Here is a 19,619-nt window from a genome sequence, read left to right as displayed (position 1 = left end):
GCTGCAGTAATCCAGGCCAAAGGAGCCCCAACTAAATATTGAGTGCTGTACATGCTCATACTTTTTCATGTTCATACCTTTCAGTTGGCCAACATTTCTAAAAATCCCTTTTTTGCATTGGTCTTAATTGATACTCTAATTTTCCGAGATACTGAATTTGGGACTTTCATTAGTTGTCAGTTATAATCATCAACATTAAAAGAAATAAACATTTGAAATACATCAGTCTGTGTGTAATGAATGAATTTAATATACAAGTTTCACTTTTTGAATGAAATTACTGAAATAAATCAATTTTGTCATGATATTCTAATTTTATGACCAGCACCTGTAAATATTGTATGGTTTAATAACCTACTGTTATACTCAGTGAAGAGTGTCACACAAAACCAAAGTGAATGTCCTCATGATTCAGACACCTCAATCTACAACATGCAATCTGATGTCCTTGTGATCTCAATGGTCTTGTGATCTTCATGCCTAGCTGTCCTTCCAGCTTTGAAGCCTCATTATCCAGAACATGGCAGGATGTCCTGTCAGCATGAATGGCACTGTGTTTAGCACATGATCAGATGTCCTGTAACACTAGGATGTCACATTTGTTAGTGACTCCCAACACCTAGCATTTGATCAGATGTCCATTCGGATGTCCAGCATGTGATCCGATGTCCTAGCAGAGGCTCTACTGGAACACAACAACTTTCAGCAAGATTCATTTATTCAACTCATCATCTTGATCACTGGCATATCTGTAAAAGAAGAGTCACTCAGTGTGTCAGTCATAAAGAATGTACCTTACTGGTGAACACATTCTAAGAACTGAACAAAATCTTCTCTGTGCTTATCTTAGCACAGTGAACATTCAAATGAAAGAGAGAAAAATGTGGCAAGAATGGTAAGAGTGCCATGAGATGAACTAAAAACTGGGAGTTTGAGACTGGCAAAGGGCAAAAGCCAGGAGAATCCAGCAAAGCAAGGCATCAAAACCCCAAAACTGTAATCATAAATGAAATTAAAGTTGAAATAAAAGACAAGAGACTTAACACCCTGCTGGGATCGATTTCACCTTCTGTCAATTTTCAAAATAGATTTGGCAGTTTAAAAAAAAAAAAAAAAAATTACTGGGTTATTTGTTTGGCTCCTAACCATTTATGGTAACTGAAAGGACCATCCACCACCAGTACCAAATTTACAGTCACAGGGGCCAACCCTGGAAGTGGTGCCAGTCCATCACAGGGCCCACTCATGCCCACACCTACCATGACGCTTACAATTAATACCCAGTAAAGTACCTAGAGAAATATCCACACATACACAGGGAGAACATGCAAATCCCATATAGACTAACAGGGCCAGGATTGGACCCCATTCTCCTAGATCTTTGGGCAGCAGCACTAAAATACAATCTGCCATGTACAGTATTTGAAATATGCAGCCTTCTGAAGTCCCCTGTATCCAAATGTATGCTGTCATGTACAGATAAACTTGCTCTTTGTACTTCGTTAAGGCCTGTGGTTTGAGTCTTGAATCTTTTCATTTGGTAAAGGGTATATATTAGTGGGTGGCATGGTGACACATGGATCTGACATCCTTACTTCAAATCCTGCCCCTCATTGCTTTCGGTGTGTACATGTTGCCCCTGTGCCTACATGGCTGCCTGGTATTTTGTGTTCATCCAGAAAACTGGCCACTCTTACATTTATCTTGTGCCAGTGTGAAATGTTAATGAATAGGCACTGTGATGGACCGGCTCTTGGTCTAGGGCTGGATTCTGCCTTATACCCAATCATGATGGAATGGGGTCTCATCCCAACTTAATCCCAAATTGGATTAGGAATGTTTCAAAATGAATGCATGGTTGTTAAGGTCCTGAATGCAAAATATCCAAACTGTTTTTAAGTCTGTTGTGCATCACAAATTATGTTACAGTAGTTGCTTAGGACTTTCTTATAGTACTAGCAATGCTACCTGTCTAAGATGGGTTGAAATCGAAGTAATCCATGTAGACCTCCGTGTTAACATTTGCAGTGCACCATCTACTGGAATGTGCTTTGTAATGCATGTAGTAATAAAATATATTGCTGCATTTGTCATTCCAACAGATGGCACAGCACCAACATTCATAGTAATAAAATGCTTTACTACAAATGTATGTGATGCACCATCTACTGGAATGATAAATGCACCACATGGCTCAATTATGTGCCATTTGGCATGGGATTCATAAAAGCAGTATGAATGTGTGTGATGCACCATCTGTTTGAATAACCATGAAATGCATTTTATTACTAAAAATGTTTTGTGATGTGCAGTCTTTTGGAATTCGACAGATACGCAGACAGAGAGACACTTATCCTTTAATTTGGATTTTGTACATTTTTTGGTTTTCTTCTGGTTTATTGTCCCTTATGCCGTTTCCTATATTTATCATTATTTAGTTTTTATGTGGACATTGTTTCCGATGACGCACATGTCCCATTGATCACCTTGAATTTCAATGAAGTGCTTTGAGCATGGAAAAAGTTCTCTAAAATGTAGTATTAACATTAAGTGTAAATTAACATAATTGCTCTATGGGTCTTTAAGTAAATCCTGAAAATGTAGTTCTGATGCAAAATTAAAAGATTTGTGTGAATTTTCCAGCCATTTTCCACCTTCAGAATTAATTCTAATCTTGAATAAGACAGTGTGGTAGTATACTTGACAATCAGAATTTCAAACCCAACCAGTTTAGCCAATACATTGTCAAACCAATTCACAGTTGTGGGGTGCCAGTGCCTATCCCAGCAGCATTTGGGACAAAGCAGGAAAGAACCTGACCAGGGTGCAGGTCAATCGCTGAATGTACACACTCATATGTGGCCAGTTTAAAAATGTCAGTTAATCTAACATGTAGGTTTTTGGGGATGTGGGAGGAAAGCCTCCTAAAGACACACAGGGAAAGTACAAACTCCATTCATTCAACAACTGGCTGTGAAATTCAAACTTCGGCTCATGCTGACATTTCATGAAAACGGGCTTTACAGTATATAGCTCCTTTAATAAACACATCTTCTAGGTTTATCAGTTTAAAGAGGGCATACCAAAAATGCTTGAATGATCTTGCAGTCCATCCAGGAAAACAGGCATGAATACCTGCAGGGTGTTCAGTTACCAAAGGCCGATCAGGAGTAGCTTAGCAGGGCTTGGACTTCTGGTCTTCATCTCGGAAGTCCACAAGATAACAAACAGAAGGACCGCCAAACGAAACTAGCGTGATGGAGGCAAGAATAAACCAAACTGATCGGTGCAAGACAGACTTACCTTCATTGTGTAACTTGAATGGGGAAGAAAAACTCCGAAATAAGACTGAGCGCAACCTGCCAAGTGTCCCTCGCTACAAGTAAGTAACTCTGCAGCCAGGAGCGGAGTGTCGAGTAGAAGGGGGCTTACTTGATGTGTAGGATAACGTTATCAAAATGAAAGTTTCTCATGAATTCTCTTGTTTTCACAGCTTATGCTACATAGAATAGGAAAGATATGCAATTTCAAAAGAATTGATGGGATACACTGCAAGAACAGTTACGCCATGTTCCCAAAACTCACACCTAGACCAAGAACAGCCCTCCTAAGGGCATGTTGATTTCAAGCTGTCATTTTATAAACTTCACTTCATGCGGAGAAGTTTTTCTTTTTTTTCGGTGTCCATTGCTTGCTGCATTCAACTTTTAATGATTTCCAGTGCACTCTCTAAAGACAAGTCCATACCCCTAGATTTTATTCGTAAATTCATGTCGTCAAAACCCCCAACAGCTGCTACCCGATGCGCAGCGATAGCAGCCGCTTGCTTTCCAAGAGCACTGGGTTCGTTTCCCATCCTTTTGTTTTAAATTCACATTATGGATTTTGAACGTGATTGCTTCACTTCGCATCCTACATTTTTAATGTTACTTTCAGGCTGTCACATTTTCCTCATTCCACGCACCCAATGTTTAGTGTTCATTTCATGCATTCGCTTTCTCTTCATTCTCCCTTCTCACTTTCTATTCTTCATTTCACTCTCCGCATTTTTTTTATTGTTCATTTCTGGCCGTCACTAATTTCGCCTAAAAGGAATGCAGTGACATTAACCTTCCTATTCTTAATTACTTGCTGTTCGGCTCGCCTAGCCTATCCATTTTTCAGTATTGTCTTCAGTACGTCCTGCCATTGGAATATCGAATAGTCCTGATACGTGTGAGTAAGCAACATCCCAGTAAACTACTGCCTTGGTTTTCGGTTTGAATATGCAATACACTTGGCAGACAGATCTTCGGATTCATAAGCTGACAGTTGAAATACAGGCCACCCTTCTCATTAAACGGGAACAGTGTTTGAATTACTGTACCTGGAACGATTCGCACCGTCAGCCTGTGCTGCCAGGTGGCCAAAATATCTAGTGTGTCATTCTACTTTTTACATGTGACTCAAAAGAATAAAGACAAAAAAACAACACAAATGTGTTTATTTTACAATACTCTTTCCACAGACAATCCTAGAATAATATTTCAAGACCGCAGTTCTTACCTGTGCGGCAGAGTGCGCAGTGACAAAAGATGTCCAATTCACTCTACGTCATGGCCAGTCAGATGTTAACAGGCCATAATAACCCTCTCCTACTCGACACTGTAGTCCTTTCCACTCGACATTGCCCCTCCTACTCGGCTCCTGGCTGCAGCGATACTCTTCTCCCTCCTACAGATCGGATGCTGGGTGTAGCGAGATCTGTCCGCCCAACTCCGCTGAAGAAGTCAAGTGACCGAGCACGTGTACGGCACGTGACCGAGCCCGACCGGGGGGCGAGGCTGAAGTGCGCAGCTTCTTCGCTCCTGTGTACAGTACTTGTTCCCAAATCTTGTGCAAACAACGTACTGATCGCAAGTTAACAAGACAAATATTCAACAGTGCATATATCAACGTGCGACATTAATATTGGTAAATTATTTAAAAAGTAAATGGGTACAAATGAATTAGATCATGTTGGACCACCTTGGTTTTCGCAATTAGGTGCCTTTTTAAAATTGCAGCTGAGATTTGCCTAAGACGGGTATTCACTATACATATTAACTGGCAAACTTGACAGACTACTGTGTTAGTCAGTCGGCGCTGGGTATTCTTTTGGGCACTTCACAATATCTCCGCATCATAATGGCTGAACTTTCAGTGGATTTGCCGGGACACACGTCAGTCTTGAATATGTTCTACCTGTAAACCATTCTTCTCAAATGAAGATTGACAGTTTTAAATACCTTCGTCACTGATAAGCAGCTAAATTCGCATCTCTAAGATCATTCCTGACATCTCGTAATCTTAAATGTTTCGCGCTCAGCTGTCAAAGGTTCTGCTTTTATGCAGAGGTGACAGCACTCAGCATGAGCACTTCATTGGCAGAGTTTCGTTTTATTTAGAATCTTAATAAAAATAAAAAAGAAGGCCGAACTTAGGTTTTCCATTTCACATATGGTTTCTGCGTTTTAAGACACCCTGTAGTGATGCAAAAAACTTACCAATATTCGAGACTGTCAGTTATAATACATTTTATTTGTATAGCGCATTTCTGATTTGTAAAAGTACCCAATTGATAAGGCATGTACCGGTTTTTAACATTGTCATACATGCCACGTGCTGCCACGAGGGCAATTTATAAAAGGAAAATTAATGTGGCCTTACATGATGGGACTTATTGGTATCTGTCGGGAGCATGCGCTGACAGCGCGTCACCGCACTCGCCACACGACGAACCACCTGGATTGGGACCCGAGTGCAGCGGGTGACACCTCCGCACCACACTGGAACAGTGTGAGATTTTTTTTTTGTTTGTTTGTTTTTTTTTTTTTTACAGTGGCTAGAGTGCCAAGTTTTTCTTGTGCGGGGCCAAAAATGTGTGGTTCTTTTTTAAGTAACTGATCGATTTTATTGACTAGAATATTTTGTCTTGTCGTTGAATAAGTGTCCGCTTTTCGACGGCTGTGCGAATAAGTAGCTGGCACAAGCGACTATGTTGCTAAGAGCGAATAAGCTGCCAGCCGTGTAAGTCGCCCACCTCTGGCTCGTGATTTCTAAGGTGGGTTTCGAAACCTGTAGACCTCAGCGGCAGCACAGGCACCAGCAACTCACCTAGTCGAGGATCTCCTTGATGCACCAGCAGCACAGCAGGAAGTAGAGGCACTCTTTGAGAGACTGGATGAGCCCGTAGGCGAAGCTCGTGCCCAGCAGGTTTTTGTGACGGCCGAACCCGAGCGCCATGTCCCGGAATTGGCGCCCTGGCGAGAAGGGCGCTGCGTGTGGCATCGGTCGCTGCGGCTGCATTCGCTCAAGCTGTTGAGTTCGCTCTTCCTGTGCTGAGCCGCAGTGCCTTTCTGGGCTTTCCGCTCCCTCTCGAAAGTACCGGCGATCGGTAGCCGCAGTCAGGTGGTGCGCATGTGACACCGGCGGATAATGAACGAGGACAGCTGAGGGCAGCAAAAAAGTAAAAAGAAATGCATAAATAAATAAAAGGCGGGGTCACGGGACAGTCCCAGTGGCATCGCAAACCTTCTGGACCTCATCACCGCGATGCTAAACCGCCACAGCGCGTTTACCTTTGCTCACTTTCGGGGTGGCGCAGTGGTTAGCGTTGGTGCGTCCACAGGGGTTTCCTTAAGTGTTAGGTTAATCAGCAAGTATAAACTTATTCTGTATGGGTGAGATGCGCGATGGACTTGCCCAACTTTTATCGAAGCAGATGATTCTTGGATCATCTCCGACATCCCGCAACCCAGAATTGGATTATGCAGATCGTCGAAACTTCGATTATGATATGATCAGTTTCCTAAACTCCAGAGTTTGATTTACGTAATCCTGGAAACACTGTTCAGCACGAAGACACCCGCCGATGTATGAATTCGGATCAGCCAGCACGTCAACGTCTTGGGGTGCTCAACCTTTCAATGAAAAGGCGTATTTACCGACGACTTTGACCGAATATTTCAGACCTGCGCACCCCGCGTATAATCACATTAAAACAGAGCAGAGTGCAGAAGGCCCAACGCTGTTTGACTTGCTCCTTATGCGTGCCACGACCTTCACTCAAACCCGCCCCTATATCTGGGAATTCCCCATCAGTTTGAAAAAAATAAAAAATCGCTTAGGTATTGTTGAGAAATTTACATGCATAATAGAAGCTGTGTCAAAAAACGGAACACCTATCTATCGTAAACAAAGGGGCTTGTCATTTATGTTGCCGAGCTATACAACTAACAGCTCAGGCTACAGTTACGCTAAAATATTTTAAATTACTTCAGTGAAAAATCATTTCAGACTTTCTTGCACATTTATATTGTATGCCATCTGCAAAAGAAGGGCACGTTTTTTCGCACTGCAGGGAAAAGATTCACTAATGGCGGGACTCTTGTGATCCAAAACAGGTTAAAATATATCACTTGATAAACAATTATGCTACTGAAAAAACTCAATGAATGTATTATGTATTCTTTAATGATATTAAAACGCAATTAACTTGCTGCATATAAATTTCTCATTGTACCCAGTACAACAACATGCAGCTTACACGCTTCAATATTAGGGTGTCAAAGTGGTTCTTCCTAGCAATGCCATAGGGTAACCACTTTTGATTCCCAAAAGAACCTGCCAGATGAAGCTTGAAGAAAGAATCTTTATTTATTTAGAACAATGAATAGATGATTACAGATTTGTGGACATACCAGGGAGTTCCTGATTTCAGAAAGACTCTCACTCCATACTTTCACATCAGCTCAGTTCAGGTTTCTTCATCTGTTGTATCCTGCTAGGTCACCTACTGTTCATTAAATATTTTGGTTGAGTCCACATTTTAGAGACCTTTTTAAAGTCCAAAGATCCAACTTAAAAGGCCAAGAACCCATCCCAGAATAAAGTGGTTCTTTATCAAGCAATGGTTTGAGGAACCATACAGCCCAGTAAAATGGCATTAAGGAACTATTATTTTGAAGAGTCTAGGTGGTCTGGTATTGCTAAAGTAGCCCTAGTGTGTGTATGAGATGGACTGGCACCCCACCCAGGGATTGTTCTTGCCTTGCGCCCAAAGCGTGTTGGCATGAGCACCAGCTGCCATGTGACCCTGCCCTGGATAAGTAGGTTAAGAAGATGGATGGCTGGAAAGTGCACTCTAAACATGTAAAGGAAGTCAGAGTTCTATACTCTGATGTGAACAGACCATTTCATTTTAAAATTAATAACTCCATACACTGTAATATCCTAACATATAAAATACAATTACAGTTTCATTTATAAACCATTAAAGTTTTAGAAAAGTAATCATTTCAATAACAGACATTAACTAAACACTTGTTCTGTACTCTATTTACAACTGAATCTCTGCAGGTAGTATGGTGTTTTGGGTGTTGTCATTATAAACGTTACACTGAAATGTACTCCAAAGATTTAATTCAAATTTTATGAAGGTAAGACAACAACTTCAGTCTGGGGATTGCTGTTGTGCTTGGTTGGAACTCTGAATTTTGTTAGTAAAGTTAGAAAAATGACCAGGAGGAGCGCAGATTGGGGCAGGACAAGAATGCTTCAGTCAGGTAGCCATCAATCACAGTCCACTCTGACCCCTAACCAATCATAGAAAAGCTTTTAGGTGAGTGGGTGGAGTAATGACATGCGGCTCTTGAAAGGTTCAGTATTATTGCTGACTTTGCTTTCATCAATCATTGGTGGGTGGCAGGGAATGTGGAAGGTATGAAATCTTATTTCCACTGAAGGGTAATTTTACATGACAAAATCCCCCAATAATTCCCTCATGAAACTCCACCTCCTCAAATTTTGTCTAAACAGATTTAAGAGCACATTTATTCCTACAGCTATAAACCTTTTGAAATCTGTTACTTGTAGAGCTGTTGCTAAATTCTGAATTCAGTACATTTTGCATACTGTTAAAGGTCAATATTCTCCTTTGTAGTAATGCTGAGTGTGTGGACTCCTGATAACACTAGTTGCCAGTTATTGTGTCTTTGCCTGTTTGCCTCCTGTGTCCTTTTTTTTTTTTTTTTTTTTTTTTTTTTGCTTTCCTGCTGCAAACAAAGTGTGTTCCCAATGTACATCAATTGAGCTCCCGCATGTGCAGACATTAAGAGCTGGTCGTCTGGATAATAGGACATGATGTTAGAACACCAGCATGGAAGAGGAGCACATCCTTTGAATCAGAAGAGTTCAAGAATGGAGGCGAAGACTTCCATAGGCAGTGAATTAATCACACGGTAGTGCTTTATCTGCGTGGGGCAGGAAGTGAACTTGTGGTGATTGCTGTTTATATTTCTTCTTTTGCTCTACTAGCATTTGGGATGTCTAGTCAAAATAGTGACCCCATATAAAATTTGGAATAGCTAATGAAAAAGAAGAAGCAGTTGCCTGAGTTTTGTTAAAAAATGGTTGAGTGAAGTGATTACTTTTGTTAGTCTTTTGAGGCATAGAGTTGCTGATCGTTGCTGCTCAATAAACAAGCCCATTATTGAGATGAGCCTGTGGCAGTGCTACCAGGAGTCACTGGTGGGTAGTGGCCTTGATTGGCACACTCTTTAATGGATTGGGAATTAGTGCTTGGAGGGAACGGGTCAGAGCAGATATGGACATTACAATTGACTTTATTGATTTGATTCTTTTGAACTACCTGATTAGGTGAATCGATTAATTTTATTAAGCACTAGGAGTCCTGGCTGGTGCCAGTAAAAAAATCTTTTGATCTTATGACTTTGGAAAAAATCTCAACAATAAGAAGCAGCCATAGCAAACATATAATTATATTGTAATGAGTATAGCGACAGAAGTGACAGGTACACACACACACAGGCTCCATGCAAAATGTGCAGCTCTGAGTCCTGAGACAACCAAAAGTATTTACAGTATTGCTTAACTTCAGAACCCAGTACAGATAGAAACCCTGCTAAACCCTAGACCTCCAATGCAGATTTCCTCGCTGTTCCTCATCTCATGCTATCCCTCTTCTTGCACACTCGGGATGATCTTCAGTTGTGCACCTGCCGACCTCTAGCCACCTCTTTGCGATGCGTTTTCCCACATGTAAGTCACCGGGGCCTCATTTATAAAGCTTGCACAAAAATAGGGTTGAAATGTGCTTGCACTGTTTCCTACTTAAATGACGAGTTTTTAAAAGAAAACTTGACAGGAGATCATACATAGATTTAAGGCAACTCTGACTCATGTGTATGCAACATTTCGGACTGGGAAATGCAAGCAAATTAGCATTCCCCTTCATAATAATTCATGTCACAAAGCCATTACTGCAATGTGCATTGACGTGACAAACATATGAAACCTTAAAAAAAGTTGAATATGGTGTACAGATTGTATTTTAGTTCTCTTTTTTTAAGAGGGCCAATGCTGTGTATTTGCACTGAAGAACTTTTTTCTTTTTTCATCAGTTTTTATTGGCTTGTCACTTCTCAGAAAACTGTCATAACAGGAGAACCAGTATCTTAGTCAAGCTTCATTCCATCGTGGATACAGTGCTGGAATCCTCAACCAACCACAGGGGCACTACGTCCAGTTTTCGTATGGTGCGACTGCACATACATAAAACACAACATCTATCTGATAACACAAAAAAGGTCATTTACAGCATATCCAGATCTCCTGATGTATTGTTGATCATGAGCAGTGACATTCCATTAATGCACAAGGCATCTGAGAGGTGACTGGCAAACTTCATATCTTTGTGGCCTGTATCCTTCATTTATGTTGAGGCAGACATTATAGTATATTCTTAATAATTATAGTTATTTAATGGTAGGCTTCCTTGCAGGACACTAACAGTTTAAGAAAACCAGGACTTAGCCTGTGAGATTCTATACCGCAAGAGTCCTTCCAAAATCATAACCCATTGTTGCTTCACAAATCTGTTATCATCTGGTCATCATGGTCATTTTCATGGAGCCAGTTACAGATCTAAATAAACAAAGGTTCTTTCTGGAAAACTTCATGTTAGCTGGTACTTTTGGGAACCAAAAACGGTTCCTCAATGGCATCACGCTAAAGAACCACTCTGGGACCATTGTTTTTAAGAGTACAACACATGGTGGCTGATTTGTTGGTTAGGTAACTGGCTGAACCCTCCATTTTCTATATTTTCTATGTTATTCATTGTAACAGCAATCACACCATTGCATGTGCCAGATGATCGTGGCTACCAATTCAGGCACTGGCAGCTTACGTCTTTGCCTGACCCCTAGAACACACAGAAGACTTGCTATAATGCTGTGCATGGTCTTGTGCTCTCATTTGTGGAGCACAGTCACATACTCTTTAATGCACGCGTCACGTGGGAGGCTGCTCTACCAGCCAATGAAATTCTGCAGCACCTTAACTGCATATGTATGAGGCTGATTAGCATATTCCCATGTATATGGATGTTTCATGACCGTGTTGGAGGTGCCTTCACATATGCATATTTACAATAGTGATGTGCAAAACGATTCTTTTTAGTGATTCAATTTATTTTGTTCAGTTCACCAAAATGATTTGAATCTTTGAATCACTCATTCGTTCACTTCAAAAACAACAAGCTATAGTCATATGAAAAAGTTTGGGAACCCCTCTTAATTCTTTGGATTTTTGTTTATCATTGGCTGAGCTTTCAAAGTAGCCACTTCCTTTTAATATATGACATGCCTTATGGAAACAGTAGTATTTCAGCAGTGACATTAAGTTTATTGGATTAACAGAAAATATGCAATATGCATCATAACAAAATTAGACAGGTGCATAGATTTGGGCACCCCAACAGAGATATTACATCAATACTTAGTTGAGCCTCTTTTTGCAAATATAACAGCACTAGACACCTCCTATAGCCTTTGATGAGTGTCTGGATTCTGAATGGAGGTATTTTTGATCATTCTTCCATACAAAATCTCTCCAGTTCATTTAAATTTGATGGCTGCCGAGCATGGACAGCCTGCTTCAAATCATTCCATAGATTTTTCGATGATATTCAAGTCGGGGGACTGTGACGGCCATTCCAGAACATTGTACTTCTCCCTCTGCATGAATGCCTTTGTAGATTTCGAATTGTGTTTTGGGTCATTGTCCTGCTGGAATATCCAACCCCTGCGTAACTTCAATTTTTTGACTGATGCTTGAACATTATCCTGAAGAATTTGTTGATATTGGGTTGAATTCATCCGGCCCTCAACTTTAACAAGAGCCCCAGTCTCTGAACTAGCCACACAGCCCCACAGCATGATGGAACATCCACCAAATTTGACAGTAGGTAGCAGGTGTTTTTCTTGGAATGCGGTGTTCTTCTTCCGCCATGCAAAGCGCTTTTTGTTATGACCAAATAACTCAATTTTTGTCTCCTCAGTCCAAAGCACTTTGTTCCAAAATGAATCTGGCTTGTCTAAATGAGCATTTGCATACAACAAGCGACTCTGTTTGTGGTGTGAGTGCAGAAAGGGCTTCTTTCTCATCACCCTGCCATACAGATGTTCTTTGTGCAAATTGCACTGAATTGTACAGTAGAATGATATACAGATACACCATCTGCAGCAAGATGTTCTTGCAGGTCTTTGGAGGTGATCTGTGGGTTGTCTGTAACCATTCTCACAATCCTACACATATGCCGCTCCTGTATTTTTCTTGGCCTGCCAGACCAGGGTTTAACAGCAACTGTGCCTGTGGCCTTCCATTTCCTGATTACATTCCTTACAGTTGAAACTGACAGTTTAAACCTCTAAGAGAGCTTTTTGTAGCCTTCCCCTAAACCATGGATACTGAACAATCTTTGTTTTCAGATCTTCTGAGAGTTGCTTCGAGGATCCCATGCTGTCACTTTTCAAATAGAAAAAAAAAAAATAATCGTACAAATAGAACCTTAGAATAGTGCATACACAATAAAACTGAGAACATTGAAATATGACTAAATAAAATTTATTTTCCATCCATCCATCCATCCATTTTCCAACCCACTCCATTTTGGATTAATCTCCTGCAATTTCCTTCTTTTATATTCCATCCTTTCTGACATACGTACTATATATTGTCAGTGATTTGAACTGCGATTTGGTGTACTAGTATCTTGCAGTTCAGTATACAAACTGATTTCTTTCAGTGAACTACTTCCATGTATTGTACTGCAAGTCAATCATCTGTAGTTCGTTCCTCAGTTCAATACATAAACGGATTCTTTCAGTGAATTACTTCAGTGTACTTTACTGCGAGTCTCTTGTCTACAGTTCATGAACGAACTTGCGATGGTTGTCCAGATCAGTAGGGGGGGGCATACTAATTCATTCAATCAGTCGGTGTACATATTGAGACGGTCATAGTCATTCAAGCAGAGTGAACCGATCAATGGGAGGTGCTTGGTGTCATCTACCATGTCCGACATTGGCTAGTTTGTAGCGAACCCTTGAATTCTAGCAAGCGAGGAGGTTGGCACCAGATTTATAGTATGTAGCAAAGATGCCACTACTATTTTAAAATGAGGGATGGATAGAATCTGGCCAACGCCTAAGACCTACAGTATTTCCACCCTGGCACATGAATATTAATGTCACCCAGGAAAATGCCCATGTAGATTAAACACATCAAACAAACAAATATGGAAGAGAGGTGAAAAATAGAGTGCAGGCAGGGTGGAAAGGGTGGAGAAGAGTGTCAGGAGTAATTTGTGACAGACGGGTATTGGCAAGAGTGAAAGGGAAGGTCTACAAGACGGTAGTGAGACCGGCTATGTTATATGGGTTGGAGACGGTGGCACTGACCAGAAAGCAGGAGACAGAGCTGGAGGTATCAGAGTTAAAGGTGCTAAGATTTGCATTGGGTGTGACGAGGATGGATAGGATTAGAAACAAGTACATTAGAGGGTCAGCTGAAGTTGAACAGTTGGGAGACAAAGTCAGAGAGGCGAGATTGCGTTGGTTTGGACATGTGCAGAGGAGAGATGCTGGGTATATTGGGAGAAGGATGCTAAGGATAGAGCTGCCAGGCAAAAGAAAAAGTGGAAGGCCTAAGCAAAGTTTTATGGGTGTGGTGAGAGAGGACATGCAGGTGATGGGTGTAACAGAACAAGATGCAGAGAACAGAAAGATCTGGAAGAAGATGGCCCGCTGTGGCAAACCCTAATGGGAGCAGCCAAAAGAAGAAGATGATTTACTATAATAACTGCTTACAAACACAGTAAAAAAAAATAACAAAATAACCATGCAAACACCACAAACAAACTCCCATACAACAATATTTACAGCCCTGGAAAAACTCTTTACTGTAGGTGATGAAAGTGATTCTGGAATACTCCCTTTTAATAAACTGCTTCCCGGAACTTGGACAGTGAATACAGTCCTACCATCAGAGTCCAGAAGAAGAATAGTCTTTGGAGGTGCACCTCTTATCAAAGAGCATTGGTGGAATGAATTGTGAGATAAAAGAACCCACCACCGTCCTTAAACCTGATGGCTGTGCACCATTCTTCTCCGCTATGAACGCAGTTAATAAAAGTTTTAGGTGCTGCTGATGATGGAGTCAATCAGAACATGGTACAATCAAGATGTCCTGACACTTCCTTCTCTTCTTGTTTTATCTGTACAATGCCTACAAATCCCTCAAGCCCCTCCAAATCTGTGCAAACCTGTTTAAAGACACAGATACCAATTTCCAAACAGTGTGGCTATTTACGTTTAATAATCACTCAACAGGATTTACTGTACATACACAAAAATAAAACCCCCTATATGGCCCTGCTACAAGTTGTCGTCATGGCTACTTTGCTGAAACAGTTTACTGATGGGCTACTTTCCGAAGACAGCAGCCATTTAAGTGAAGTTAAGATGATAGTTCCAGACTGACGCAGAATACAATATAAAACGTAGCACACACCGCACATGCCTCAAAAAGATTTGTTCTTTAATGTTTGTGAACCAGTACGTTAATTCAGTACAAATGATGTAGTTAATTCATTCACTGCACATCATTAATTTACAAGGTGATTTATAAATCTGTTTGTTGGCATACGCATTTTTTTTCTTTTTTTTTTTGGCATGCACATATTTTCTATGAAAAATTTTAGAAATGAGGCCCCAAAGATCCTTGCAACTCCTACCACCTCGTCCATTCCACTGCACGCAGTACTACAGTTTGTCCATCCACCTGAAGGTCCTCCTCACACATTTTGCTCCTTGCCGTCAAGTCCTGCATCTGCACACACTGGGACTTCTTGAACTTCACAGACCTCCTGTTTAATAACCACAGGGCCTGGTTCTTGGGCTGAACCCTTTAGGAAGATGTGGAACACACAGGGAGCTTCTATAGAGTTTGCCATCAGATGGCTCTAAGTTTTCCTTAAATGCTGTACCCTGTAGTTATTTGACCCAATGCTATTGATATGTGTTCCAATCTTCTGCTTGCTAACATTTTACATTGGGAGGTGACTTATTTAAAAGGATCAAACAAACACTTCAGTACGGGGCCCTCATTTTGCCATTTCAAGAATCAAAATTGTGATACCCATGAATGGATTTGTATGAGTAACTGGAAAAGATTTGTGTGTAACTCGCCCATTACTAGAGCAGAGTGAACGTTGTGAAAGGCGCTATGTAGGCTCTGACAACAGAGGCACGTGTAAAAATCAAAGAGAAAGGACTTTTATTTTTCTTCAGCCGTGGGGCATGTCTTCCCCGTGTCCCACCAGCTCAACACAGTCCCGTACAAGCACACCAAAGTGAAACAAAAACACAATAAAATACTCTTCCTCCACTCCTCCCAAGCAGCTTTGTCGTCGTCGTCATCGTTGTCCTCATCCTCCCGACTCTGGCTCCTCGAGTAGTGGCTGCAGGCTCCTCTTATAGCACCCCCGGAAGTGCTCCAGGTGCTCATTGCCCTACTTCAGGCTGCACTTCCGGGTGTGGCTGCAGTCCAGCCCATATGGGCTCGTTAAGCCATGCGGTGGCCATGGAGCCCAACAGGGATGAGCTCCAGTGTTCCACCATTGTGGCCCCGATGCAACCCAGGGGGGCTGCCACCAAGTGTTCCGGGGGACATAGGGTGTAGCCCATGGGTGTTCCCCCAGATTCAGTGTCAAAGGGGCATCCCGGCCGGGTATGGCAGACAGCTGGGTCCCACAACGTGTAGTGTGTGTAGGTCATGACAAGTGGGTGTTGTGTGTGATCTGCTTAAGATGGGCATAACCTAACTGACAGTTAATGTATTGTAGAGTGTACAAAACCTGAGCAGGGCTTCAGTGCTCAGTCAACACTAGCAGGACCTCCAATGACCCCAGGACCTTTACACTGGATTAAAGCATCAGGTAGGATTTTTACAGATTTTAAAGATGCGTCATGAGCAATAGGTGAGACCAGCTGGGTATGTTCATCTCCAATATCACCCTTACAAAAATGGTGGTTGAAGTTGTTAACAATTATTTTGTCGTGTCTGAGTAGTAATTTAATCATCCATCCATCCATTATCCAACCCGCTATATCCTGATAGGGGTCGGTGGTTGCTTCTGGTTTTGCATCTGATGCTACCTGGATAGACTCCAGCTCTAGAGACCCCTTACTGGAATTATGGGTTTGCCAATCGAATTAAAAATAAATAAATAAATAAATGTTGTTCTCCTAACACTATGAGTGGTCACACACCACTGCCTCAGATTAGATTTTGTATGCCACTTCAGCCTTTTACGAATTATTCTTGCAAAACTATGCCTAGTCAGTCAGTCAGGATATAGCGAGTTGGAAATTGACTGACTAACACAGGGTCACGGGGGGTCTGCTGGAGCCAATCCCAGCCAACACAGGGCGCAAGTCAGGAAACAAACCCCGGGCAGGGTGCCAGCCCACCGCAGGGCACACACACACACACACACACACCAAGCAAACACTAGGAACAATTTAGAATCGCCAATTCACCTAACCTGCATGCCTGTGAGAGGAAACCGGAGTACCTGGAGGAAACCCACGCAGGGAGGACCCGGGAAGCGAACCCAGGTCTAATTTGATCATGTAGTTGTAATATTTTGTGAATACACATTACAATTGTGCCTTTTGTATTAATGATGTAATTTGTAATAATACTTCATTTAGTTAATTTTAAGTTATTATTAGATGTTAACCTATTTACTAACAATCGTTATGTAAATGCTACACATTCTATCTGTGTTTAGGTTTTTTTTTTTTTATTGAATTTATTAAAATCAAATAACACTCCATACACAACTCGAGTTTTACAAAATGAAAAAAACAAAGAAAAAGGTTTGAAACAAATCAACCCCCACCCCTGAGAAAGAGAGCCAGCAGTGTAAGTCTTCATGCTAGTAAAGACAAATGAATAGATAAAATAATAAATGAAGAGATAAATGGAGTAAAAGAGGGGAGAGAACCTGCTTCCTCAATTTAAATGCTTATTCTAAAATGTTATTGATTAGATCCTGCCAGGTTTTGAAAAAGGTTTGTACAGATCCTGCACTTAGAGTATCCGTACAAACCTTTTCCAAAATCTGGCAGGATGTGTTTAGGTTTTTATATCGTAAATATGTTGTGTACATTTTACAAAAAATCTTTTCAACTGGAGGTTAAAAGATTTATACAAAATGATAAACAAAGGGCCACAATGTCTTGATGACTGCAGGCCAACTGTAATTCATTTCCAGTGTGTCTTTCAGCAGCTCCTGGTCCAGTATGGCAAAATTCCTGGGAGTAGTTGTTTGGCCACTCTAGACATGTCTTCAGGGGTCTCGCATCTGAAAATGTGTGTGGTGTTGTGTTGGATCACAGTCACCTGTTGATTCGCTTTTGGAGTCTTATGGAGTATTGGGCAGGTCATCAGAGAGCTGGCAGAGATAGCTGGGTGTTTGTCATACCACCATTATTTATTGATAGTATGACTTGAGGTTCAATATTAATGTGGACCTGCTGACACCATACTGGTACTGTCGAGGTGAGCATTGTAGGCCAACAACATTAATTGAATAGCAAGTGTGATGGAAGGCTGGGATGGGTGATTAACTAACAGGATAGGTGTACCCACTGTCATGTTTGGTGTCCCCTTGGGAATTGCATTATGGAAGTTACAGAGGGGAGACTGCCTTACAGGGCCATTTGCTTCCCAATTATGCCAGGTGGCAGCCTCCTTCTGCAGGGACTCCTATGTGCACAGCTTCAGGGCTGCCTAGGAGGTGTGCAGTCGTGGCCAAACGTTTTGAGAATGACACTAATAATAATTTTCACAACGTTTGCTACCTCAGTTTTTATGATGGCAGTTTGCATATACTCCAGAATGTTATGAAGAGTGATCATATGAATTGCAATTAATTGCAAAGTCCCTCTTTGCCATGAAAGTGAACTTAATCCCAAAAAAAAACATTTCCATTGTTGTGAAGAAAGTCCAGCAAGTGCCAGGACCGTCTCCTAAAGTTGATTCAGCTGTGGGATCGGGGCACCACCAGTGCAGAACTTGCTCAGGAATGGCAGCAGGCAGGTGTGAATGCATCTGCATGCACAGTGAGGCGAAGACTTTTGGAGGATGAACTGGTGTCAAAAAAGGCAGCAAAGAAGCCACTCCTCTCCAAGAAAAACATCAGGGACAGACTGAAATTCTGCAAAAGGTACAGGGATTGGACTGCTGAGGACTGGGGTAAAGTCATTTTCTCTGATGAATCGCCTTTCCGATTGTTTGGGGCATCTGGGGAAAAAAATATTGTCCGGAGAAGAAAAGGTGAGCGCTACCATCAGTCCTGTGTCATGCCAACAGTAAAGCATCCTGAGATCATTCATGTATGGGGTTGCATTTCAGCCAAGGGAGTGGGCTCACTCACAATTTTGCCTAAGGACACAGCCATGAATAAAGAATGGTACCAAAACACTGTCCGAGAGCAACTTCTCCCAACCATCTAAGAACAATTTGTTGACAAACGATGCCTTTTCCAACATGATGGAGCACCGTGCCATAAGGCAAAAGTGATAATTAAGTGGCTCAGGGAACAACACATTGAAATTTTGGGTCCATGGCCAGGAAACTCTTCAGATTTTAATCCCATTGAGAACTTGTGGTCAATCCTCAAAAGGTGGGTGGACAAACAAAAACACACAAATTCTGACAAACTCCAAGCATTGATTATGCAAGAATGGGCTGGCATCAGTCAGGAATTGGCCCAGAAGTTGACAAACATCATGTCAGGGTAAATTGCAGAGGCCCTGAAAAAGAAGGACCAACACTGCAATTATCGACTCTGCATAAATTTAATGGAACTGCCAATAAAAGCCTTTGAAACTTATGAAATGCTCATAATTATACTTCAGTATACCATAGAAACATCTGACAAAAAGATCTAAAAACACTGAAGCAGCAAAATTTGTGAAAACCAATACTTTTGTCATTCTCAAAACTTTTCACCACGACTGTAGTCCTGATAGGCAGCAATCCTGGGTTACTTGGGTGCCACCAAGGGGGAGCTGCCTGGATTGGACTACTCCAGTTTATGGAGGTTCCACCTCACCAGAAGTGTGTCCTAAGTGCAGTGTTGTAGCACTAGAATTACTCCTGGGTCTCTCATAAAAGAAGCCAAACCCACCTCATCCAGAGGAGCAGGAGTCCATAGAGGAGGA

General features: G+C 41.5%; 1 protein-coding gene across 1 annotated transcript; it reads right to left on the bottom strand.

Annotated features, from left to right (window-relative positions):
• Positions 1 to 226: 226 nt before the first annotated feature.
• lenep (lens epithelial protein) lies at positions 227 to 6,527 on the bottom strand. Its single transcript, XM_028791536.2, has 2 exons — positions 6,136 to 6,527; positions 227 to 749 (listed from the first exon to the last, which is right to left on the bottom strand). The coding sequence occupies exon 1, from the start codon at positions 6,325 to 6,327 to the stop codon at positions 6,136 to 6,138; it is 192 nt and encodes a 63-aa protein (XP_028647369.2). The 5' UTR covers positions 6,328 to 6,527; the 3' UTR covers positions 227 to 749.
• Between the last annotated feature and the right edge of the window lie 13,092 nt (positions 6,528 to 19,619).

This window comes from Erpetoichthys calabaricus, chromosome 2 (genome assembly GCF_900747795.2).
Source record: "Erpetoichthys calabaricus chromosome 2, fErpCal1.3, whole genome shotgun sequence".
NCBI lineage: Eukaryota > Metazoa > Chordata > Cladistia > Polypteriformes > Polypteridae > Erpetoichthys > Erpetoichthys calabaricus.
Note: the sequence above shows the minus strand (reverse complement) of the source record. Positions and strands in the feature narration are given on the sequence as shown.

Bases quoted from the DNA above. Each gene is read 5' to 3' on its own strand.
- lenep (XM_028791536.2), bottom strand. From the start codon at position 6,327: ATGCAGCCGCAGCGACCGATGCCACACGCAGCGCCCTTCTCGCCAGGG.